This window comes from Medicago sativa, chromosome 8, assembly GCF_051527215.1.
Source record: "Medicago sativa cultivar Bolivia chromosome 8, Bolivia_mono, whole genome shotgun sequence".
NCBI lineage: Eukaryota > Viridiplantae > Streptophyta > Magnoliopsida > Fabales > Fabaceae > Medicago > Medicago sativa.
This window is the reverse complement of record NC_140756.1, coordinates 32,984,784-33,010,047: the sequence shown is the minus strand read 5'-3', so window position 1 is coordinate 33,010,047 and position 25,264 is coordinate 32,984,784. Positions and strand designations below refer to the sequence as shown.

The 25,264-nt window shown below is 33.0% G+C and overlaps 3 protein-coding genes and 1 long non-coding RNA gene across 5 annotated transcripts; 2 read left to right on the top strand and 2 right to left on the bottom strand.

Annotated features, from left to right (window-relative positions):
* Positions 1–876: 876 nt before the first annotated feature.
* LOC146898561 (uncharacterized) lies at positions 877–3,970 on the top strand. 2 transcript variants are annotated; one of them, XM_085734882.1, is made up of 4 exons: positions 877–1,261; positions 1,335–1,426; positions 1,902–2,006; positions 3,623–3,970. In XM_085734882.1, exons 1-4 carry the CDS (start codon positions 1,078–1,080, stop codon positions 3,752–3,754), a joined length of 513 nt encoding a protein of 170 aa, XP_085591008.1. In that variant the 5' UTR covers positions 877–1,077; the 3' UTR covers positions 3,755–3,970. The 2 variants fall into 2 exon arrangements, 1 of the variants encoding a protein (XP_085591008.1); XR_015022453.1 differs by lacking the exons at positions 877–1,261; positions 1,335–1,426; positions 1,902–2,006 and adding an exon at positions 2,234–3,293 and having other exon boundaries at positions 3,623–3,727.
* A 6,750-nt stretch (positions 3,971–10,720) lies between these two features.
* Positions 10,721–13,654, top strand: LOC146898560 (uncharacterized). Its single transcript, XM_085738007.1, has 4 exons — positions 10,721–10,975; positions 11,047–11,138; positions 11,712–11,825; positions 13,310–13,654. Exons 1-4 carry the CDS (start codon positions 10,792–10,794, stop codon positions 13,451–13,453), a joined length of 534 nt encoding a protein of 177 aa, XP_085594133.1. The 5' UTR covers positions 10,721–10,791; the 3' UTR covers positions 13,454–13,654.
* A 1,764-nt stretch (positions 13,655–15,418) lies between these two features.
* LOC146898559 (HrpN-interacting protein from malus protein) lies at positions 15,419–18,641 on the bottom strand. The gene is made up of 3 exons (XM_085733634.1): positions 18,500–18,641; positions 16,157–16,261; positions 15,419–15,824 (listed from the first exon to the last, which is right to left on the bottom strand). Exons 2-3 carry the CDS (start codon positions 16,230–16,232, stop codon positions 15,718–15,720), a joined length of 183 nt encoding a protein of 60 aa, XP_085589760.1. The 5' UTR covers positions 16,233–16,261; positions 18,500–18,641; the 3' UTR covers positions 15,419–15,717.
* A 3,433-nt stretch (positions 18,642–22,074) lies between these two features.
* LOC146898558 (uncharacterized) lies at positions 22,075–23,073 on the bottom strand. Its single transcript, XR_015022587.1, has 2 exons — positions 22,492–23,073; positions 22,075–22,391 (listed from the first exon to the last, which is right to left on the bottom strand). It is a non-coding gene; the product is annotated as an uncharacterized LOC146898558 (long non-coding RNA).
* Between the last annotated feature and the right edge of the window lie 2,191 nt (positions 23,074–25,264).

The window sequence follows — 25,264 nt, the reverse complement described above, 5'->3', positions numbered from 1 at the left end:
AAAATTTAACAACTTCATTTCAAAAAATTATAAAAGGTAGATTAGAATTATATACATTTTGAACGTAAAAGGGGCTCTAACTTGTCTTTTTTTAATTTTTGATATTCGAGGGTTAGGGCCCCTTTTATAAAAAAAAACTTTTTTGTATGATTTTTTAATTTCCGAAGGTTCTCTTTTCAGTCTTTGTATAGATCTCATTCAATTAGTTAGAGATAAGTGTCTTTACTTATTCCATCTACGAGTATGATTTTATTATAAAAGGTAGATTAGAATTATATACATTTAGGCGAGTTTGATTGACCAAGTAAACTTCTAAGCTCAAAGAGTGCTTACATAAATATTTACTACTCAATTAATTTGGTGAAACAATTTTGAAGTTGTAAGAACTAGCCGACAACATGTTTGCATCACACATCCTTATGAGAAGGAAATAGTTGTGCAGACTCTCTAACTAAGTTATGAGCTTCTTCCAGCACTGATCTCATGGTCCATCTCTACCCTCCAACCAGCATCTCAGATCCCCTCTTCGCACATTCTATAGGAACTCGGTTCTGTATAGTTTAGTTTTTCTCTTATTTTTTTTCTTCATGTTCTCCCGCTCTAGATTTATAACCAGAAAAAAAATAACTAGCCAATTTTAATTCATCTTCTCAATTGATTTTTTCAACCCTCGGATATCAAAATACTTTTTTTTTCCCTTTTTGAAATACAATTTTTTCACAAAATTTTATTTTAGTCAAATAATTCCAAAAAAATATTTTCAAAATCTTTGAAAAGATATTATGTTTGGGACTTTGAATGTAAAAAAATAATTCCAAAAAAATATTTTCAAAATCTTTGAAAAGATATTATGTTTGGGACTTTGAATGTAAAAAAAAAAAAAGAATTGCGAGTGATGCATGTGCTAAGCACATGATATTATGTGGGCAAAAAGTGTTAACTAAATTCGAGGTTCCAAAAGAGAGCTCTTGCAGGCTTCCTACAAAGGCATATAAATGAATTGAATACACATTAGGATTAACCCTAAAGTCTCGTCCTTTCTCTATCGACCTTTGGTCTGCTAAGTTCATTTTAGAGATGGTGGGTTCTAGAGTTTTGCAAGGAGAATCATTGGAAGCATTCAATGAAGGGGTTGGTTATATTTTGAATCGTTGGCCAGCTCTTCGAAGCGCTGTTGATTACCAACAAGGTGGCGAAAACTCTCACCTCAAAGCTGAAAAACTCATTGATGACGTCTGTTCATGGTTCACTCAATCCAATGGTAAAAATCACTTAATTCTCGTTTATAACTCGAATTTTGTTTTATTCTGATTCTATTCATCGTTCCTTCGCAGAGTCACTTCATATTGATGACTTGAAAAAACTAATCTATGAAGGCATGCTTGCTGCTTTCGATCTAAAGATTTGTGATGAAAGCGATGGAGATGTATGTTGTTTTCATTTTAAACACTTATTTGTGGCCTCACATTATTGATTTATTAATTATATGTTCGTTAACTCTTATAATCAAAGATTTAAATCGATATCGAGTCGCAATATTTGATATTGCATAGAATCACAATTAAATGCATGTGATGCAACATTAATATATTCACTATTGTTATGGTTGCTTTGATATCAAACGTGGTCAAATTTGTGATCGCAAGCGTTTTTTTTAATCTTGCTCCCAATGTCTTTTTTTTTGTGCAAGTCCCAATGTCTTTTCTAATAAGCATTTGAGAATTAGTAAAATATAATTTGTGCTTTGTATATTATGTGGCTATTGACTTGTTGAAAATAAATGTATTTAGGTATGGCAATGGGGCAGGTCGGGGCATATTTTGTTTACCCCACCCTGGACCCTCATACAAAATCCGCATTGTTCACTAGTTCTTACCTTTTTTTTCTTGTACATTATGTAGATTGCTGTAGAATTGATGGTTATTCATGAAGATTGCTTAGATGGTGATTTCAGAAATATTGAGCATCTCAGGAAAGCCAGTAGATTTGATGACTTTTCTGTACATGTATGTCCTATGCTCTTTTATTTATTCCTCTCTCTTTGTCTCACACACAAACTTCTAATCTTGTATTGAAAAAAAAAAATTTCTCTAATTGTATAACATTGATTGCATCATTACCAACTTGCAAACCTTTCAAATCCTCTTCTTCATCCAAATTGAAATATAAACAAAAAGGATAGTTGAAAAGTTGATGTATGTAGTTAAATATTTAATCCATATACATCAACTTTTCAACCACCCATTTTGCTTATATTTCATCCCGGAGAAGTACTTCAATTGCTCATCTCAATAGTATATTCAATAATTCAACCGCCAAGACAAAGAGCAATGGGGACATGGGATCTTCTTGTCCTAACCTTAGCTCCATCCTGAAAGTCATAGTCGGTGTATTGTTTAGTAAGACTGAGATCGATGCAGTCGAAAGGCATGCCTTAGCTCACCTTAACCATTAAAATCTAAATCCCATGACATCTAACACGTGGTCTCGAAAACCCCAGTCAATAGTATCATAAGCTTTATGAAAGTCTTAGTTTGAGCAACACAATCTTCTTTTTGCATTTCCAATTGGTTGAAAATCATTTAGATCATCTGCTCATTCCACTTTAGCTATTAGAGTCACGCCTGTTTTTGTTCCCTTTTCGTTACTCCGGTTTTAAATCCCATTAAAAATCCTTTAACACCTTTAATGGGCAGTCATATTCTCCCCTCACTGTCCTCGTGAACTTAACTCAGTTGATATGAACAATGCATAATATATGCAAGGTTCAGGGTTCAAACCCTAGGCTCCACAAAAATTCTCCCCTCACTCCATGCAAATATGTCTAGAGTGCTCTAGGACCCTCTCTATCATTTGGCCCATAGACTAAAACAAAGGCCACATGACTACTCTTCTCCATCAGCTCTCCATATATGTAAATCCATCTAGCTTGATGACTGTTGCACAATTAACGCACTTGTCTCACACAATGTTTGTCTCAGCCGCCTCTTTGTCTTCTGTGTTTCCCATGCTATTCCCATAGTTTCCACTCCTATCTTCTTCCTCTTCACGTGACTCCTCCACTTTTCTCTCGATGCCTATTGTACTACGAAGTATTGCACACTACACATCTCCATGAATACCACAAACATAACTTGAGATATATAACACTTCATCTTCAAGTTCTCTAATGAGGATTTCAAGTTTGCTATCATAGACCTCCAAGAAAAGGTGGTCCTCAATGAATCACAAAAATTCGTGTGATTGGTAATTAATGTGATTCTCTTATCACCGAATTAAAAGTAAATCACTAGGTACTACTTGTGATCCTTGGATCGAAGGTCGTTGATCACAATATTTGTTTTATTAGGTTTTATTTATTTAATTCATTTTATGGATTTTATTGTGTTGTGTAATTTTATTAGATTATTTAGCATTATATAGGGTACTTAGGTCTATAGAGACTGATTCATTGCTAACATTTAGAGGCTTTTCAATTCAACATTTTTTATGTTAATTTCTCAACAGTAAATGATGGTAATTGTGAATTTATTAATATTTTATGTTAGAATATTTGGTTAATGACAACTATATGGTCATCCACTTTCATTTAATTAATGTTGGACATTTTATTTTGTGTTAGATTGTCGATTACGGTCCTGAAGACATTGTCGATTATGAAAGCACTGATGAGGATGATAGTTCTGCAAACATGGATGAGTTTTCTAACTCGGATTCTGAGTCAAACCCAGATTCTAGGAACAACTCCGGCTAACGGGGCTCATCTAGAAGTTGCAGATGAAGCAAATGATGAATGGGTTTTCAAACAGGGAAAAATAAGGGTAGAAGAAAATAAATAAAAACATATATACTTTTACTTTGAGGATATGTTGTGTTCCCTTTATCATGTATTTTTTAAGTTATTTCAATTTTCTTGAGGTGTATGACTATGTTACTCAACTTTATTTCAAACTTTCTTGTGGTGAGTAAACTATTTCAAATCTTCCTGTTTACTTATTTATTTAAAGAAATTAATTCATCGAGGTCTATTTAGAAGAAACAAGATAATCAAATGATATCACGGACTCGAAAAATGGGCGGGTTTTCCATTTTGCCATCCGTACTCTCAAACTTAGGCCTGAAACCATTAATAAGTTGGAGTCATTCAGGTGAAGGAAATTGTTTTGATTATCCTTTTCTAGTGGGTAATTCCTCATCTAATCTTCTTAAAATGTGGCATTTTATCATAAGCTATCTTCTCATAGTGAATTTTGACAAATATAAACATATAAGGAGAGAGATGGGCAATCATCTTCCCAATGATGCAAGTTCTTTTTGGCCTTTGCAGTTTTTTTCATTCCAAACACAACCCTTGAAATGATAAGGGTGACATGGGATTTGTAGATATGATCATTGGGCCCTTTTCTTTGTATTCATAGATTTTAGACTATTACTTTTTTCACCTTATGTGTTTCTCACGCGCCCTATTTTATTCCTAAAATGCCATTCAAATTTTATAATCCGAAACCTAGTTTGGATTATAAAATCCTAAAACACTCATTGCAGACAACATGACTGGACAAAACTGCATGTCTTTGTTGATTCATCAGTTTTTTGAAGATATAAAATTATGTAAAGGACAACTAGGATAAAATTATACCAAAAATTCATTATGTATATATATATATATATATATACCAAAAAAATTGAATTTATATCATTGCACATTTTACCTAATGATATACATTTCAACTAAAGATATACATTTAATCTAATTCACCCCAAGATTTATGTCAACATCGTCAAGATTAAAGCTATCTTCCTTTTCAATCTTCACATCATCTTCAACCTTCTTCTCAGCAACAACCTTTTCTTCTAGATCAAGATTTTCAATAATGTACAAATCTTCGTCATCTCCTATCACATTATAACCCGCCGCCCGACATAGTTCATTATAGTTAGCTATTCGACTAATATATCTACCAGGACAGCTTTTTGCATCATCTCGACAGTGTTGTCTCCATAGTGGGCAAGTGGGAGGAATATGACAACCATTCCTCAAATATATTATCATAAAATGATTGTCATTCACATGTGCCATACACATCAATCGCTCTGTATGTAATGGTTCACCGCATATAAGGAAAAAGGTTTCCGATCGCCCTTTCTCAATGGACAGTAGAACAACGACGTGTTTGTATCTCTGTGCAATGAGTAAACCCATATCCGACATGATCATCCATTTATCTGGTGGTGCATGACCAATACCACAAAATGTTAGAGCGCCTGAGACCTCTTTATATCGCCTACCCTCTCCAATCATCCGTCTATAACACACATTTTCTTCACCAATAGGCTCATTGTTAAGCTGATAACGGATCATCAGGTGATCATCAACACTCAAGTTACGTAGACCCGTGCACGGAGCCCACAATGACCATCACCAGTTACATCCACCACCTTTTCAATAAATTGATGCATCTAATGTGGGATTTGGTCTTTGTGTGGTATGTGGACTTTAACTGGAATTAGCTTAGGATTTTTCGAAATTGGCTTAGGAAGATTAGGAGACATGTTGCTTTTCTGTGCACTCTTTCTACTTGTTCATGCTGAATTTGTCTATAAAGCATGTGTCTGTTGTTCTTGCGAATCAACAATCTCCCAGAGCGAAGGCGATCGCTTTGTCGACCGAATGAAATGTTTATTTTTCTTTGGAGCTCCTTTAGTGGTGACCTTTTTTGGCGATGGACGCATAGAGGTAGTCTCCAGGAAAACAAACTATCAAAATTGTTCTTTAATATGCACATTCATGTTATAATCAGCGACCTTGAACCGTGCCTACAATGTGTTAAAAAATCTGCCAGGCGGAATGTTGTTGAAAAACTAGTGAATAAAAATGCATTCTGATCTGTCCTGCGACCTTTCGGATTATATAATCTGAAACATTCTGATACACCCCATCGACATGTACTAGTTTGCGTTTATGGGGCGTAAATGCTAACTTTTCGGATTATATAATCTGAAACCCATTTAATATTGGTTCGGATTATATAATCTGAATCTACTCAGTACAGATGCAGAGAGTAAAACTTTGCGCAGAACCTAACACAATTTTTATAGAAAATACCTGAAGCAAATCCCATTCTGGTAACAGAGTGATATCTGTCTTTCGATCCTTCATATCACCCTCACACTCAAACCTCAACCTCTTTCAGTGAGTGTGGATTTCATCCAAACAGATGTGGGTGTTGTTCTTAATCTTCAGTGCAATCGCACACGCACATGGCAATCCAAAAGTGATCAAACTCAAACAACCACCTCTGGATTTATCCATACCGACACCAAATGTTCGATCAACCTCATCTGCAAGATAATGAAAATTGTTCCTTGATATGTTTCGAATCAACCTAAACCATAACAACTTTCCTTTGAATCTATGTTCAAGCATGATAATGCTCGTATGGAAGAAAGCATGTATCTGAGTATGTTGTGACTCTAGCATGTTGTGAATGAATTTCTAGTTTGTACTTAAATCACCTGTACTACTAGTCAAATAATTTTTCAACCGGATGTGTGCAGATTCAGCTCTGTTTGTTGTAATATTCCCCATATGCATGATTTTATTGACCCAAAACTGCACAACCTTCTCCTTCAGCGGACCCAAAATTGTACTTTCAACATATTCCGAAAACTTGGGAAATTTTTCGCACACAACTTTGAACCAGTTGCAATTATCAACATATGCTTCTTCCGTATCGAAGTTCACGATATCCTCCCATGCAAGCATGACCATCTTCACCATTGAACTTGGCTTTGTCTCTTTCCCATCCTTGCCTTTGAGATCCTTAACTTTGCAATTTGTCTTACACTTTGCTCTTACATTTCTTTCAATGTGATACTCACACAACAGAGCAGTAGCCTAAGGGAAAAAGGTATCCATAACATTCATCAAAGCATTAGGGTAAATATCTTTGGAATGCAACAGTTCACGACACCTCTCAAGTGTCCAACTAACGTTATATCCTTTCTCATACATCATGTAAGAAAATCGAATAGAGAACGTTAGCTAGGTAGAAGTGTTACCAACAAACTCAAGCAACAGAAGACGGTACTTGTTGGTCTTATAAGTGGAATCCAACACAAGCACCGTATAGAACGTGTTAACAACTTGACACCATTTGGATACGCCCATAATATATCACTGACATCATCAGAACATGATAATTCCTACAATGATACACGTACTCATTTTCAACCAACGATTTCAAGAGATGTTGCATGTCCGTTCTCGTACCCCTAATGGAATGCCTATACACGTGACAAGCATTATAAACATGATTGATAATAGTTGAAGTGTTATTGTTCCTCTTCCTTAAGTTGGTAAGAATTTGTCTCGGAGGAACGTTTGACTCTGCCATCTATTGAAGGTGTATACGTTCTTTTGGGTTTAGACGTCTGAAGGTTTTATGACCTTTCAACACATTTGTCATGTCATGGTTGTGTCTACCATCATCAACTTCGAGGCTCCAATCACTAGCAATCAACAAATAACCTCTCAGCCGAAATGGACACTCACTTTTAGCCGAACTAGAAATTTTGCGTCGAGTCAACTTCTTGTACTCAGTGTATGAACCCCCCCCCCCCCCCCCTCTATCAAATGTCACAGTAACAAATGCACTTCATCAATTTCCACCTTTGTCGGATTTCCTAATAACGGTTTCAAATCCAAGTTTCCTTGCTTCCTCTCGAACCCACCCCAACAAATCGTTCAGTGTAGCAAACCTTTATTTGGTGGAAAAATGTTCTCCATGATCAATACAAACAACAACATTTGGATGTACTGCAGGAGGAATATGAGGAGGAGCATCCTCTAATTTTGCATCGCCTAAGGAAATATCAAGTTTCGGTGGGGTGTGTGTGTGTGTGTTGGGGGGGGGGGATCCTTGGCTTTGGCATTTTCGAGATCATTTACAACGTCGAGTGAAAGAACCAACAACACAGTAGAAGGTTCAATATCAGGTGGCAATTCATTGGGGACATCAACAAGAACCTTCGTTACTGAAACAATACGAAAGGAGGGTTAGAAAATGCAACCAGTTTCTGTATTGGTGCTGTTCGGATTATACAATCCGAACCACGTTGTTGAATTTCAGATTTTATAATCTGAAATGCTCCAGTACAGATTTGTTGATGTTATCAAAAGAAAAGAACATAGAAATCGAATGAGGGAGGGTTTATGTACACATTACCTTTGCATTCAGACAAAAATGATGAAGTTAACTCATCTTAATGACCAGATTGCTACTCCAAATCATATTTTCGCCCAAAATGATGTGTGTCTAGAGGTGTAAGGAGTGTTTGGTGATAAAGGTGGTGAACTTCAACTAGGTTATGGGTTTCCTATATATAATCAAAGTTTTTTGGATGATACAATTTAAAAACTTCCGCAACTTTCCCGCTTTTCTTTAGATGCAGGTTTTTCGGAATATATATTCCGAAACACGTTAAAATATTTCAGATTATATATTCCGGAAGATCATACACCCTCCTTTTGTCATCCAAAACATGATGGCCTTCAGGTTTTGGATGTTTTCGGATTTTATAATCTAAAACAAGTTCGGATTATAAAATCCGAACCAAGGGTAAAATTGAAAGAAAAAAAAAACGCAGGGCGCATGAGAATGGAATAGGGTGGGAAAAGTAATAGTCTAGATTTTAACTGTGTTAATTTCATTGTTTTTTTTAGTTATAACTTATTGCATGCATTGAATTGTTGAATGTTTGATGATGCATTGTGTTCGTTTGGTCATTATTGGAACTTCCAAAAATTTACCTTCTATATCCACAAACCATTTATCTTGTGAATGATAAAATTCAAATGTTGATTACTCACTCCCGATAGTAACAACCTCACTGCAATAGGAAAAATATCATCTTTAACAATATAGAAAGAAAATATGAGATTTTGGGTTAGATTATTTATTATTCCAATTATACCTTTAAGTAAATTTTTCTATAATAATGTTATATCGTTGATGTTATTGAAAGAGATAAATTTTATATTATATTTATTATATTGTCAGTGTAGTTTAAAAAGCTAAGCATGTTATTACAATTTGAAATCACAAACATCTATATGTATAATTTTAATCAAAATCTAACTAATTTTACAAAAAAAAATATTATTCATAATTTACACGTATTAGTGTTATAGAAAGAGTGAACAGACAGGCATGGAGTGCCCGTTAGAGAACTAGTAATGATAATAATAATAACACTAGTGTAAAAAAATAGCCAAGACGAAGGTTATGAAAGATAATAATTTGAAATCAAGAATTTTGTTTAATGCCATGGTCCCTGATGCAAGTGATGATTTTGAATATTTGAAGGCTCACGATCACCAAGATGATCATGATTCTTCAAATAGCACAGATTCAAAAATGGTGTCATCAACATAAGTTCCTCCAATGCATTCTTCGTGCCCTATTTTGAAGAAGGTTATGAAAGATGATATTGAGAAAATTAAAAAGGCTTGGGCGGCAGGGGATAATTCAACTTCTAATGATAATGAGGACGAGTTTATTCCTTTACAACAAATAAAGGTAAGAAAACGTAAGTAAAATTAGCTCGTGCATCTTGGACACATAACACCTGTTCTAGGAGTCCTATTTCATCAAGTTCCCATTGTAGTTTCTTTTTTAGAACAATCAGGTATTAGCAACTCTAACAGTTAAGTTACCTAAAAAATTCGGGCTTGGGCCATGACTATTCTAATTTTACTTGGTGGGATACCCTCCCACAAGATCTTTTGAGGACTTTTACAAGGATCGTTGTAATCTTCCGAATTTCGGTTTTTGCTATTTTTTATCTTTTGCTTTTAATTTTTGGGGTAACGTCCTATCCCCCCCCCCCCCCCCCCCCCCCCATATTGTTTTTTCCCTTTTTTATTTTAATATATATATATATATATATTGGTTGGCATGATGAAAATCATTTTGAAACATAGGAAGTACATTGTATAACATAGGACACTCATAACATCTAATTTTCATTATCACCTTAACGATTCAACATGATTAATCATCTCTTCGTTCCTTTTTAAGTGGCGTTATTGGACTTTTCAGACATGTCAATGCACAATTTTCACAATTAATATATTTTAATTATATATCACCAAAAATTACAAAAAGTTGATAATTTGAAAATATTCATTAAGACAAATTGAACAGCATCTTATATGCAAACATTTGTCTTCATATATCAATAAAAAAATATGGTCAAGTAGATTATGTGAATAATGTGCACGTCAATATGTAACCTGAGACTGACGAGGTTGGGGAGTGAATTAATTAGCTCAATTTTGATTTTTTTTTCATCCATGGCAACAACGACTAAGCTTTATTTCACTAAATGGGATTGACTAGCTAGATAGATCAAATCGTGTTATCATGTTCTAAGTTAAATCATATTGGGATTCAACTCATCAATCTTTAGATCATATAGTTTTTCTAGGACTTCATCTACCTTTAGTAAAATCATATGATTTTTTTTTTTCTATTTAAAATAAATAATATTTGAAAAATATTATAATGTTTGGGAGTTCGAATGTAAAATAGAATTGTGGGGGTCGCATGTGCTAAGCGCATGATATTATAAGGGCAAAAGGTGTTAATTATATTTGAGACTCAAAGAGAGGGGTCTTATTGTAGGCTTCCTACAAAGGCATATAAATGAACTAAATACAAGCTAGGATAAGCCCTAAATTCTCACCCTCTCTCAATCACCCTTAGCTCTACTAAGTTTGTTGCAGAGATGGTGAATCGTAGAGTTTTGCAAGGAGAATCATTGAAAGCATTCAATGAAGGGATTGATTATGTTTTCAATCATTGGGATGCTCTTCAAAACTCTGTTTATTACCGTCGGGGTGGCGATAACTCTCACATCAAAGCTAAACAACTCATCGATGATGTCCGTTCTTGGTTCACTCAATCCAATGGTAAAAATCACTTGATTCCGTTTGAACTTGAAATTTATGTTATTCTTATCGTATTCATTGTCCCTTCACAGATCCATTGCATATTGATGACTTGAAAGGGTTCATCAATGAAAGGTTGTTAGTTGATTTCAATCTTCTGATTAGAGATGGCAGCGATGAACATGTATGTCGTTTTCATTTCAAACCTTTATTTGTGGCCTTGATTTATTGCTTTTGTAATTATTTTTTCATCATATCTTCTAATAGAGGATTTAAATAAATATTGAATCAGGTTTTTGACATTTCAGAGAATCATGATAAAGTGCATCAGATGCAACATAAATTATAGTCGCAATTCTGGATCATGAACTCTTATAATCAAGAATTAAAGTGAATATTGAGTAATCATATTTGCATTGCAGAGAATCATGATTAAATGCATTTAATGCAATATTAATTTTAGACGACTTGAAATCGCAAATGTTGTGGTTGCATTGATGTCAAACGTGGTCCAAATTGTGATCGCAAATATTTTTTAAAATCTTGTTTCCAATGTCTTTTCTAATAAGAATTTAAGAATTAGTATACTATAATTTGTGCTTTGTATATTAGGTGACTAGTGGATAGTTTTAAATACATATATGTAGGTATGACAACGGGGATGGTCGGGGGATTTTTCCACACTTACTGCCCTGACTCCCTGTAAGAAAAACCCATATTGTTCACTAGCTCTTACATTTTTCTGTACATTGTGTAGATTGCTGTTGAATTAATGCTTACACATGAAGATTGCTTAAATGGTAATTTTATGACTATCGAGCTTCCCAGGGAAGCCAATCGTAATCCAAACTTTTATCCTTCTATGGAAGAGGTAAATTAATGAACAATACATTTGGAATGCGGCTTAACTGATTATAATTATTTTTGAATTATAAAATTTATGAGGTTGTATGTATGGTTGATTTAGTTCTTTCAATTTCTACATGATGGGCATTTTAAGATGGAAACAACATTGAGTTATTAATTGATGTGATGCATGATTTTGTTATATTCTATTTCATAACTGTGTGCAATAATGATATATTCACGATAATATTCCGCATTGGGTTTGATTGAAAGAGAGTTTACTCATTTCTGTCATACATTATTGTTGTTAGTAAATAGGATTCAATGCACTCACCAAAATCCAACATTCACCACATTTATGCCCTGTTGGATTGAGATTAGACGGTGTAACTTTTAAACATATTTTTATTTTTTAAAAAAAAAAACTAAAATTGCAACCCAGAAATAACATCGTCTTATCAAAATTCAATGGTTGTTGATGTATTGACTATGTGAATATAAGATTTTAGGGATTGCAAGTAATCCAGGTTCATTTCATTCTTTCATGCTCTAGAAATATTGTTTCATTAAGTTATATATATATATATATATATATATATATATATATATATATATCACACACACTCACACAAGCGCACACATTTCTTATCATGCATTAAAAAAGACCTCTTATATTTGGAAATCTCAAACTACAATTAACACATTCAACACTTTATTTCTCTCTTCCTATCACCTCTCTCATATCATTTTTCTTGTTTCATGCTCTTTCATGATGTCATTGTTTTTGTATGTCCACTGTACATTTTGCATAAAAACAAAATTAGTAAGATTAGACTTTTTTTTCTCTCAATCTAATATTTTATCTAATGAATTTCTTACTATTTTCTTTCTTACATTTTTCCCCTACCTGTCAATTGAAAACCTCCAAGCCTTGTTTTAGTTAGTTGAAGAAATAAGTTACACTTCCTTCCTTCTTACATGGCATTTATCATTCATGTAAACTGATGTTCATGAATGTAATCTCAAAAAAGTCTATAATTGTCTCGTAAGTGCATATTTTATAGTAAAAAGGTGTGGGAATATTTGACGTGTTGGGACATGGGCTTGAATCCAGAATACCCTCTTTTCTTCACCTAGTGTGTAAGATTTTCGCCGCTAGACTCTTTGAAAGAAGAAAAAAATCATTATTATTATATTTCTCAGTATTAGAAATAAGGTAAAAGTTACAATACTAGTGGTAATTAATGTGATTATGTTATTTTCACCCAAATATATGGGAATGTGTGTGATTAATAAAATAGTCTTGCAACATGTTAAATAAATGACTACTTGAACCTTGGACTGGGGATTGCTAATTGGATTATTTGTTTTATTATGCATATCAAAGATTTCATGTTTTAATTCTATTTTGATTTTGGTATAAAATATTTAGATGTTTTTCATTTGAGTAACTTTTATATGGTTATCCACTTTCCTTTAATTAATGTTGGTCATTTGATGTTGTGTTAGCTTATCAATTCCTGCAATGAAAGCATTATTGAGGACGATCCCTACCCTAGTGAATGCATTACTGAGGATGATACTTATAGTTGTGGTTGTGAAGACATTGCAGAACCCGAGTCGAGCTTAGATTCTGTGAACAAGCCCAACTAATGGGCCTTAGCCAAAGATTGTAAGCGAAGGAGAGATGATGGATGGATTTTCAAACAAAATAAACGAAGGTGGAATAAAATAATTGAAGAACATTGTGATTTTTAGTTTGAGGATGTGTTGTTATCTTTATCTTGTTTGTACTTTTTAACCAATTTCAACTTTCTTGATGTGTGTGACTATGTTAAACAATTTTATTTCAATTCAAACCTTTTTGAGGTGAGTAAGCTATTTCAAACCTTTTTGTTTACTTATTTATGTAAAGGATTTCATTTGTGATTTAATGACAATACAAACGAAACATAAAATCAAATGATATCACTGACCCAAAAAATTGTCCATTTTGTCATCCTTATTCTCAAGCTTAGACCTCAAACCATGAAAAAAAAATGAAGTTTTATTTGTAGGCCGCTCACATTTCTAAAACACCCCTTGTATTTATCATATTATAATTCTCAATCATACAAAATATATTGAAGGTTACATCTTGATCATTATTTTTTGGATCAGAGTGTAACTTTAGTTCGACTTATTGAAGAGGTTGAGGACCTACACAAGTTGGAGTCATTGAGGTGAAGGAAACAATTTTGATTGTCCTTTTTTTAGCGGGTGATTGCTCACTCAAACCCCTTAATATGTGGCAGTTTATTGGAAGTTAGCTTCCCACAATGAATTTTGACATATTTGAACAGTGAGAGATGAGGAATCATCTTCCTAGTGATGCAAGTATTTTTTTGACCTATACAATTTTTTTAAAATTCCAAACACATCACCTGAAATGATAAAGGTGATATTGAATTTAGAGATGATGACATGACCTTTTTCTTTGAAGTTTGAATTCATAGAATTTAACTCTTAGTATTGTTGATATGTTAGTTGTTACAACATTTATGCACTGTGTTGGAACTTCAAACACTTTACTTCCTACCTCCACAAATAATAATACCTAAATTATCCTTCACCCTTGTAAATAAAAAGTCATTTTGAGCAATCATTTTGGATTACTTTTAGCAAACTCAACATTTGACTTTGTTGGAATGAAAACAGGTCACAACAAAGTTAAATTTAACTTTGTCGAAATAAAATAGTTCCAGAAAACTAAAACTTCAAATTTCGTGTAATTTAAATGTGTTTTGACAACGAAGATATTTACAGAACATAAATAAGCTTTCACAAATTCATCATACACCCTCCATCTCTAACTATAAGACCATTTAAAAATAAACATTTTCCTAAAAATATAAGATCATCTACAAATTTTTAAATGCATTCATTACTCTTTTTTTTTTCTTTCAATTATACCCCTTATTAATACTATCAATCATCTTGGAATATAAAAGATCAACACTAAATACATTTATGCATAAAGGTCAATTTAATAATAGTTAAATACTTATCGACAAATTTATTACTCCGACATCTTTTCTTAAAACATGTGAATTTTGTAAACTACCTCTATATTACTCCCTCCGTCCCTATATGTAAGCACCCTTTGCCTCTAATAAAAGGGTGCTTACATGTAGGGAGGGAGGGAGTAAGGGACATAGAGAGTAATTGTTTGATCATTAAAATTGTTTGACTTTAATCATAAATATATTTAGAGGCACAACTATCAATGGTTGTAGTTTGTTAATTGTGTAACAAAATTTACATTGGCAATTTATCAAAATTAAATTGGTCTATAAATACAAGAATGAAATTGTTTTCATAAGAAACCTTTAAGTATTAGGGGATATCAAGATGACTTGGTGTTTGAGTTAAGAAGAGAAGTGATAAGAAGGTTAAGGACTTGATCCCCACACTCCCAGCATTAAAAAATAGTAATAAAAAAAATAGATGTTAACTTGTGCCCTTGAGGGCACAAGTTAAGAAATTGTGCCTTAAGGGCACAAGTTAACATGACCCTAAAAAAATAACAATGTTAGCATAACCGTTTCAAAAAGAGGAGAAAAAACAAAGACCTGAAAGTATACAATTTTAACATGTTAAAGAAGCTACTCATTCAACTCCTACAAAGGAGGTAGCAATCACTGAGAATTATCAAAATAAAGTTGAGAAGAAGAAATTAAATTGGGAAATCCCTCGGCAAGGATCTTACAAATGGCATGAACACAGAAACCTTTCAGTAAACCCTTTTAGAAAGACTCTTATGTCAACAGATTTGATGTTTTAATGGCATAAACAAATGCTATGCATTTGTATCTGTTATTTTCATATGAAAATCTGCTAAATGATACTACGAAGTATTCATAAGAGTGTGACGCAGCTCAAACATTTTCACCATTGCCTTCCTCCAAATCCATTCCTTTCAAGCCTTCGGCCAACATCCTCTGCCTATTCTGCTTTTGTCTTTCTACAGCAACCATATACAGACCTAGACAGGTATAGTACAGTGTCGTCAGAAAATATCAGTTGTTGAAATTCCACTACGAAAAAGTGCTATAGTATTGTTATAGCCGCTATTTGAAAATAGTTTACCCTAAATAACGTATCGTAAAACAACAGCAATTTGTTTGAGTTCCACTACGCTATAACAGCTATCTAACAACATCGGTATAGTAGTGATTCATAATGAGAAAAATATGATCATATGAACAATGTTTTATACAAAAAGTGAAGAGACATAACATAACAAAGTTACATTTAAGTTTGTTAACAAGGCTTCAGGAAAGAAGGTTCCATTAATAAAGGGTCTAGAATGCTTACTAACAGCACTTCCAATAGCACAAGCCCAAAGAACTCTCATAGACCACTTGTCCGTAATTACTCCTCTGGTTCCCATGGCATGCAGTAAAGGCCAGCAACTTTAATCTGAAATGAACGGTAAGATGTGAAAGTTTATATACAACAAGTGTTAGGATCCTTTATTTGAGTAAGAAAGAATTCTCAGAACATAACAATATCAAGTAATTCTTTAATATTGAGTAATCAGAAGAATGAAGACTGCAAAAGAGAGACTAGAATTCTTTATTTTACAGCAATAGGAAAAAAAAGAATATTCTCAAAGGAGAACTCTCCTTTCACATTGGATTAATCAGTCATAAACCTCAATTATTCAAAGCTATCCCTTCTCCTCTACCAATTGAGGGCTATTTAAAAAATTTCTTAGAATAACCATAATAACTACAGAACTTAACAACCCCCTAACTAACTTCCCTGACACCTCTTAAACACTAATAATCCTTCATTCATATTCTATATCCTAACAACAAGTTTAGCCAAAGAGAACTAACCACAATTTGTTGAACTATTGAGTAAGTATTCCATCAACTCAAATCAAACAAGTTGAAAAATCAAACATAATAGTTTACGAGCAAAGCTATGAGTTCCAGCTAAAGCATTCAGAGACTATATTTAGGATGGCTGCCAATCCATCCCTGAATTTTGCATTTTTCTTGTCCCACCCCATCTGTAGTTTCATGGCAATCTAAGAAACAAAACACTATCTCACCCAACCTTGAAGACAGAATATAGGGCATTAACAACCAATAGTTGACACTAAATGGATCACTTTTCCCTTTCAGGACCCACACGTCTCCTTCAAGCAACCACCACTTCTATAATAATACAACCATGCTACAATGCATATTGCAGAAAACCCTACTTTTAACAAACAGAAATAAACTGTTACATAGCCTATGTTTGATTTATCTTTTGCAAGACCAAAATTGCTTTCCAATGCACATTTGACCCTATTTTTAAGAAGCTACATTTCCTAGCTTCCATTTTGACGCGGGTTTCCACCATAGAAACAATATCGACATAATATTTGAGAAAGCCAATGCGGGCTCGACTGATTTTATGCCTATCTCTTCTAAGACTCAACCAACAAACATCTACAAAGCACAGCACAGATTCGACATGAGTATTGGATACGAAGATACATGATATATTTATTTATATGATAAAATAAAATGTCCTAAAATATAATGACCATGTTATTGAAGTTCAAAATAATTCCAAACTAAGAATATATATGGGTGAATAGGTTGCAGTGGAATGACATGGGTTAAGTGGTGACAAGTTGATAACCGTGAAAAACTGTAGGCAGTGAAAAAATAAATGAGGGAAGCGGGCTCAAGTTAATAAGACAGAGGAAAAATGGATGTGTCAACAAGGCTCTAGAACCTGTTCTCTAAGCTTGTTTCCCCTGGCCTTCAGTAGCTTTGCTATCAACTCTACAAAATAAACATGACTGTTATCACTATATTGACAACCCTCTCCGCCTGTTGAACATTATGCTCTATTTTCATAGTGGTGACCGTGGTGGACCTAGTGTTGTCAATTGAGGATCACGACAAAGAGATTTGTTCAAACTCCACCAAGTTCCAGTGGCGTTATAGCTACTATTAAACAACACGTCATACAAAATAGCGTATTGCAGAACAAGAGCGGTTTATTCAATTTATGATACGTTATAGTTCTATAACGCTGCTATAGCAGCTTTTTGACAACACAGGGTTGATCTAGCAGTCCCTTCCTATCTGTGATTCTTGCCACAAACTAGTGATAACACCATCAGTATATGTTTCCCTCAATACAGTTTCTCTCCTCAAACAACCAACATTGCACAAACTACTCAAATGACTTCCTCTAAGACCAGTACACAATTACAAGGTCATCTATCTAACACCTCTACTAAGTCTATGAAGCACCGACACAAACATCAAACACGACAATGACACGTCAACACCAATAATAATTTAAATCAACGAATTGACATAATGTAATCACGCGTGTCTGACACCAGACACGTCTTTCACCAGAAGTGTCCGTGTTACAGAGGTCTCTGACTCTGAGCATATTTACTGACTTCCTCATCTTTACTAATTACAAATTAGATTATTTATTTCATTAATGTATACAAACATGTCTTGATCAATTTCTCCAAAATCATTTAATTAACAATGCTTACTTAGGATAATTAGCATATATAAGCTTCTGATTTCACTTATAAACAAATAAATATCAAAACAAGAACAGAAATTCATGCATATAGATTACCCAATTCAAAATCAATGAAATGAAATGATAGAAAAGAAAAAGTACCTCGGAACCTTGTCCTTTCAATACCACAACTTTGCTTACTGATTCGCCAGAAACAGATTTCGGGACACAACGCAAGGTTCTACTGTTTCGCTAACGATTTATGTTACGGGTTTTTTGTTTCTAAATACACCCCTGTTTTCCGGCTTATACTCCACAGATATAAAATATTTCACAATAATACTCAAACTACCCAAAGTATGATATTTATTTTTTAAAACACATTTTATATTTTCTAATATCAATTCATTGTATATGTAAGTGGTTTTTTTTTTTTTTTTTAAATGGTAGAAACTTGGATACCTTAACAATTTGGTATAAGGTTTGACTCATGGTAGATGTATGTGGAAAAAAAATTGTTGGAAGAAGTCGACCTCTTCGATAAATATGAGTTATCTTGAAAGATAATTATTTGCAATTGCACGAGAAGGATACATTTGGCTTATTTTAAAAAAGGTAAGTAGTTTTTTTTTGCTTTTTTTACAACTACTTCTATTTTTTTTCCTTCCAAATTTATGTGTGCATTACAGAATAGTTATAACATCTACATCAAAAAAATGAGAGGGTGAGGAAGAAATGACTAGGAAAACAAAAGGGACAGTGGAACAAAGGAAGAAATAGAAGAGAGAGTGAGAGATCAGGGACATAGTGTATTTTTATTAGAGAAAATATTTTTTATTTAGAATTTTATTTGTTTTGTCAAATTAAATAATTTAATTTAATTTTAATTTTGAACTAATCCTAATTTAAAATTTAAATCAAATATAATGTAATCCTCAAATAAAATAAAATAAAATAAAACAAAATCTAAACTAATTTTAATTAAAATTAATAGCAATTAAAATAAAATATCATTAAATCTATACTCGTTCATCTATTTCACCTTCGCCTCAAGTTGGGCAGCAACATCCTTCATCTTAGCCTCATGTCGAGCGATAGCTTCCACTGTCTCCAACTCATGCTTGGAAATGGCATCCTTTATAATGGCTATTAAGGAGTTCACCATTTCATTTTCGGTGAAGAGGACTTCCTCTTTTCAAGTAGTCTTTAAGTTCGCACGCTCGACAGTCTTCTCAATTTCATCAAAGATTCAATAGGATTCAATAGGATTCATCCGTTGGTCGTAAAATGTTTGTTCATTCTGTAAATAGGGAACTTTTCCATCAAAGATTCAATAGGATACCCATTAAGTCCAAGCAACACTTCCTTGAAATCATTCACTTTACCCTTGAGAATGCAAACTTCCCTCTTAGACAAAGAACCAATGCCTCTAACTTAATGATGCCTATATTAATGAGTCTACATAAGGATCAAACACTTTCGTGTAGTGATGGGAGAAATAAACCAATTTCTTTCACGCACTATGCTTAGTTTGCGGATGAAAAAGATGACAAAGCAAGGGAATGACTAGATATTTACCCAAAAAGTTTGACAATACTTGATATTAAAGAATTAAACCCCATTAGGTGGGTGGTAAGATAGTTCCAAACACAAGAGATTCGTCAAACCCAGCTCAAATTCTAGGAAAGGAAAGGCGAACCCGACTCATAAAAGAGCAGTTCGTATAACCAATGTTGGGGGGGAATAAGGGTCAAAAGGCCCACCTCCTAAACTATAAGGAGGCCAAATTAAAATCAACAAGGATATAAACAATCTCTTTATTGTATATAAAAGATTCCTCACTTTTTATAGAGAAAGATGAAAGAAAAGAAAAGAAATGTGCATTAGTGATAAGAAGAGACAAAGCTTTGAACGACGATGATCAAAGGAACCTAACACACTCTAATAAGATTCCACAAGAGGGACATAATGTAGCTAAGGAAAATTAAAATAAGTAGACATAAACTCATGAACAAGGGAATGCTTAAAACTTTTGAAGAAGAAGAAGAAAGAAAAAGCTGATAAGGGGAGTGAGAACCTACACACAAAAAGGGAAAGACACAAACTACGAAAATCATTTTCCCTCATCCAATGGTTTATAATCCAAAATTGCATCCAACAGCCCACTTTTACTTCAAAACAACATGGGCAAGTCATTCAAACGCTTCCTCGATATTTAATGCACCCAAACAATTGCTCCCAGTCCCACGTACCACACATAGTAGTAACTTAATGGTTGCAACTAACAACAACAATCATTAGACACAACTCCTAGGAACCTCATAGATGGAATCAAATTGACATTTCATCCTCTTTCTAGCTAAAATTTCACCTGGATAACAAATGTCTATATCCGCCATTGAAAAGGCATACCTTGTTCAGATCCGATAAATTGGACACACTATTTTCTAAAAGGGGGCCGGGGGACCCTACCTCAAATGTTAGATTATTTTCAAAATTCACTCTAAATAACCTATAAAAGGAGCCACCCACTCCAAAAAAATAAAATAAAAAGATACACACTGATTAAGATAAAAACCCTTAAAGTTCATTGAAACCTCACTAACTTAAGTGTTGTGTTATAGTGTTTTTGCTTGTAACCACCCCACTCTTTGCAAGGGTAGTCTATGTTACAATTTTATAACTATATGAATAGAAATGGCAATGGGGCGGGGTGGGGACGAGTTTTACCGTCCCCATACCCGATTCTCATATACGTACTTACCCGTTACCCTACCCATATCCAACGGGTATGAGAAATTGAATGTCATCCCTGTCCCCGACGGGTTCGGGTATCCCCGCCCCATCCCCGTCCCCGCATTGAATAATTTTTATTAATAAAAAATAGAAGTTTTTTTGCATCCCTAAGAGCAACGTTGTAATACATTATCCAACAATACGCTCACTTTAACATTTGTTAGACAGAATGATTTAGTTGATCCTTTAAATATCAATGGTAGTTTTTATTAACATGACAATCATCAAACAAAATAACATGACATATCAAGATAAAATAATTTTTTACATTTGGGACGAGTTTGGGTATGGGTTTGGGGTGGGTACCTATATACCCATTATCTGTCCCAAACCCGTATTTTGAAATTGGGGAAAACCCACACCCATAACCAAACTCAGTCAAAACGGGGAAAATCCGTCAAATTGGGTTTGGTTCAGGCGGATAACCGGGGATATGGGTTTTGTTTAACAACTCGATCACACTAAATGAAAAAGGAACTCCTCATTGTTTTGGTTCATGAATGAAGACATTTACGCAAATAATTATGTACTGTTTTTTTATAAGTAAAAAGTAAAATAAGTACTATAATATATTCTAAGATTTTTGGAGTTGGGAATATAAATAAATTTAAAGAAGAACAATTGGAGAGAAACGAAAGGGATGCATGTGACATGTCTATACGAGTGATTTCAAATACTAAAAATTCCCATTAGTTTTTGATTTTTAAGGCAACTTGTTAAAAAGATTATCATTGCAAACATAATATATAATGAAAACAAAAAACAAAAAAATTGAGATAAAAACTAAAAACTTAAGAACCAAACCGAAAAGTATCAAATTTAAATGGTTACAGAAGTAATTTTGCCAATTTTATTTTTGCAAAAGAACCTGTGTGAGAGAAACTGCATGGAATTGTTAATGCACTCAATCAAGAAAGAAATAAAACAAATAAATTTCAATCTCTTGCAAAAACTCAACAATTTTGAGTTTGATATTATGATAGCTACTATTTTTCTCCTTTACATTCATTAGCTCCTATACTATCTATAAATCTAAAACAAGGTATTAATAAAAGAACATACATTGAAATCTAAACTCAACTATATATCACTATGACTAACAAAATCTAAGAATATAAAGGTAAGAAACAGTAAAATAAAAAAAAATAAAAAACAAAGCTAGATCAAAACATAGTTGATGCTACAAGTCTGAATCTACATAGCTCCATGTACCACCACCACCATTTTCTCAGCTCAATCCTTTATCCTAGGCTTTAACCTGGTACACACACATGACACACCCTTTGTTATTAACTTGTAGATATAATGGAAAGAACAATGATTAGAGACGCATGAAGAAAGAGGAACATGTTAATTACTTGTTTTGAGTAGGATTTGGTCTGCTAGGTGGTATTCTTTTAAGGCTTGCAGATACTTCTTGATTTGATTTTGATGACCCTTTTTTATGTGAGAGAGATTGGAAAGATGAAAGCATTTTTGAAACATTGGATGAAGATGGGTAAGTTCTAGCTTTTGCAACATTTACCTCAAGGGAAAGGATCAATGTTAGGGCAAAGATCACAACAATGATTAAGGTATACAAGGGTTTCATGTTGCGGTTTTGTTGACTTGGAGAGGGATGTTTTTTCACTTGCTTGATCTATGTTTGTAATGATGAGTTATGGGCATATATATTATTAACTCTTTCATATGTGTGTGTCATGTTTTTTTAGACGGAATGTGTGTGTATTGTTTTTTTATATGAATGTATAAAATATATAAGTATCTAGTTGATCATCTTTTATTCATATGTAAAACAAGCTGAGCTTTTGTGTTGTCAACAGAACGATTAAATTAACTGTGTTATACTATCAATTAAAAAAATAAAATAATATGGTGCATTAAAACTCCTTCATACGAAAGTCTCACCAATTGGTATATTGTACAAAGTCTTAACCCGTTTTTTTTTTTTTTTTTTTTTTTTTTTTTTTTTACATAAAAGGTTGTTTTCTAAAATTGAACTTGTGATCTTTCAGTCACGTGACAACAACTTTTACTATTTCGTCAAGACTTCCACTATCTAATTGCATATCACTATATAGATATTTTAATTTTTTTAGAAACAAACATATATAGTTAGCAAAATGACATTATAGCATGATTTGATTGACTATATATGTAAAAGAAAATTGCATGCATAAAAATCAATCACTCGTCTCATAAATACAACTCAAATTGTAAAAAACTACATATGAATATGTTAGTGTGAATTAAAACCCTCAAATTTTCAATTTTCAAGTGTGTATGAACTTCTATAAAAAAAAGTGTGTATGAACTTTGCCGTTATACTTTTTAAAAAAGAAGAGAAACCAATCTCTTAATTTTATAGTCGAATTATAGATTAAAGTTGTGGAGATTAGTTAGAATCTCATGAATGAGTTATATACTTTTATTACATGTTATTAATAAAAGGGTAATGTTAACCAATGTCCTGGGGCACTCGTTAATAACCAAATATAGTATATATTGCATTGAAAATTGTGTTGTCAATCCCTTAAAAGTCAATAAAGTGTCTTTTATAATTTAAAACTTTCTCTTTATGGTTTTCTTAAATAGTGCTCCGGGGCACTGGTTAACATGACCCTCGATAAAAATATACTAGGGTTTTGTCCTATAGTTTGGACTAAAAATGTGAAAATTCAACTGAGGATGCATTGCAGGTATGATCATGTGCCAAATCTTTGACTAATTCAGCTTACAAGTCCCAAAGCGAAATCAGCACATGATTAGGTTTACATTGATTTTATTTTTTCTGTGGGCATCACGTGATGTGGAACGTGATTTATTTACAGTCGGTTGGTTGGAGCTTTGGATGCTACTATTTCAGAGATTTACAATTGCTTTCAACTGATCATTGTTGATCAAACCAATGTAATGCAAATGACTTTGGTTTAAAAAGACTGCGATCAAAAATTAAAATATATAGTGGCTAGTGATTTGGTGTGATATGAAAATAGTATACTACTTTGTTATCGATTCTAAGTTGAGAAATAATATTTGTACAACCACTTTTTAACAACTTTTGTGACAACTTTCTCTCTCATACTTACATTATAATTTTACTTTCTCTCTCTATTACTTTGATTTCTGTGCCAATACACACTTTTCTTTGTAAAAATGTGGTTGTCCATTTGGTTGTCACATAAATTAATGTTCAAATAACACTACGCTTCTAAGTTTCTAACAGTTGTCGAATAGAACACATGGGTGGGTGTAATTCAATATGCAGGATATATATTATTCAAGTATATTGTTAACATTTGAAAAAAAAAAGTATATTTTTAACATATTGTCGATGTATTTCTTAAAAAATAAAAAAAATATTGTCGATGTAAAAAAGTTCAATCTATCTACAAATTACGATCATTAATATTAATATGTGTGATTTTAAATATAATATTAATTAAAGTTAAATATCTTTCATGATACTCAGTTATAATTCATTGACAATATAATTTTTTTACATCAATTATGTATTTTGGTACATGATATTTTTTTTAGGGGCTGGGTACATCATATTGTTCTTCTTTGATCTATGTTTTTTTCTTGCTTTGAATAAAACAATCAAATTAATTACTCCTGCTTGAACAATTTTATTTTGACAACTAAGAGTTTAGAACTTTAATTGTTGTGCATGTGTGAATAGTGGCCAATAAAATTTATTTGTGGTGAACCAATCATAAGGTTAAGAAGTTAGCATAATTCTAGTCATTTGTTCTCATTGAATTTAACCTTTCTAAAGTAATAGATTTTAGGCCAATACAATGGCTTGCACAAAACATAATTTCTTTTTGCCCTTTAAGTGACAAAATCTCGAAAAAAAAAATTCCTATAAAACTTGACTTTTAACTTGATGACAAGAAATTATATAAGGTTTTTAGTGTCGTCTTGTCATCATTTTAGAGTAAAAGTAGTTAGTTTATATATGTTATAGTCGGGATTTTGTAAAGTAATAATTCAAAACGTCATGAAAGAGCAACAACGAAAAAAAAGACTTTGGAACATGCCAAAGTCACCCAAACCAGACAACCTCGTGATCATACTATACTTATTACAATTTTTATCATGTTAATTATTAGGGTATAGTCATTA

Excerpts from the sequence above, each read along its gene's own strand:
- LOC146898561 (XM_085734882.1), top strand. The coding sequence starts at position 1,078 with ATGGTGGGTTCTAGAGTTTTGCAAGGAGAATCATTGGAAGCATTCAAT. Across the intron at positions 1,427-1,901 it reads GTGATGAAAGCGATGGAGAT|ATTGCTGTAGAATTGATGGT; the intron begins GTATGTTGTTTT and ends TACATTATGTAG. Across the intron at positions 2,007-3,622 it reads TTGATGACTTTTCTGTACAT|ATTGTCGATTACGGTCCTGA; the intron begins GTATGTCCTATG and ends ATTTTGTGTTAG.
- LOC146898560 (XM_085738007.1), top strand. The coding sequence starts at position 10,792 with ATGGTGAATCGTAGAGTTTTGCAAGGAGAATCATTGAAAGCATTCAAT. Across the intron at positions 11,139-11,711 it reads GAGATGGCAGCGATGAACAT|ATTGCTGTTGAATTAATGCT; the intron begins GTATGTCGTTTT and ends TACATTGTGTAG. Across the intron at positions 11,826-13,309 it reads TTTATCCTTCTATGGAAGAG|CTTATCAATTCCTGCAATGA; the intron begins GTAAATTAATGA and ends ATGTTGTGTTAG.
- LOC146898559 (XM_085733634.1), bottom strand. The coding sequence starts at position 16,232 with ATGGGAACCAGAGGAGTAATTACGGACAAGTGGTCTATGAGAGTTCTT. Across the intron at positions 15,825-16,156 it reads TGCTATTGGAAGTGCTGTTA|GTCTGTATATGGTTGCTGTA; the intron begins GTAAGCATTCTA and ends ATACCTGTCTAG.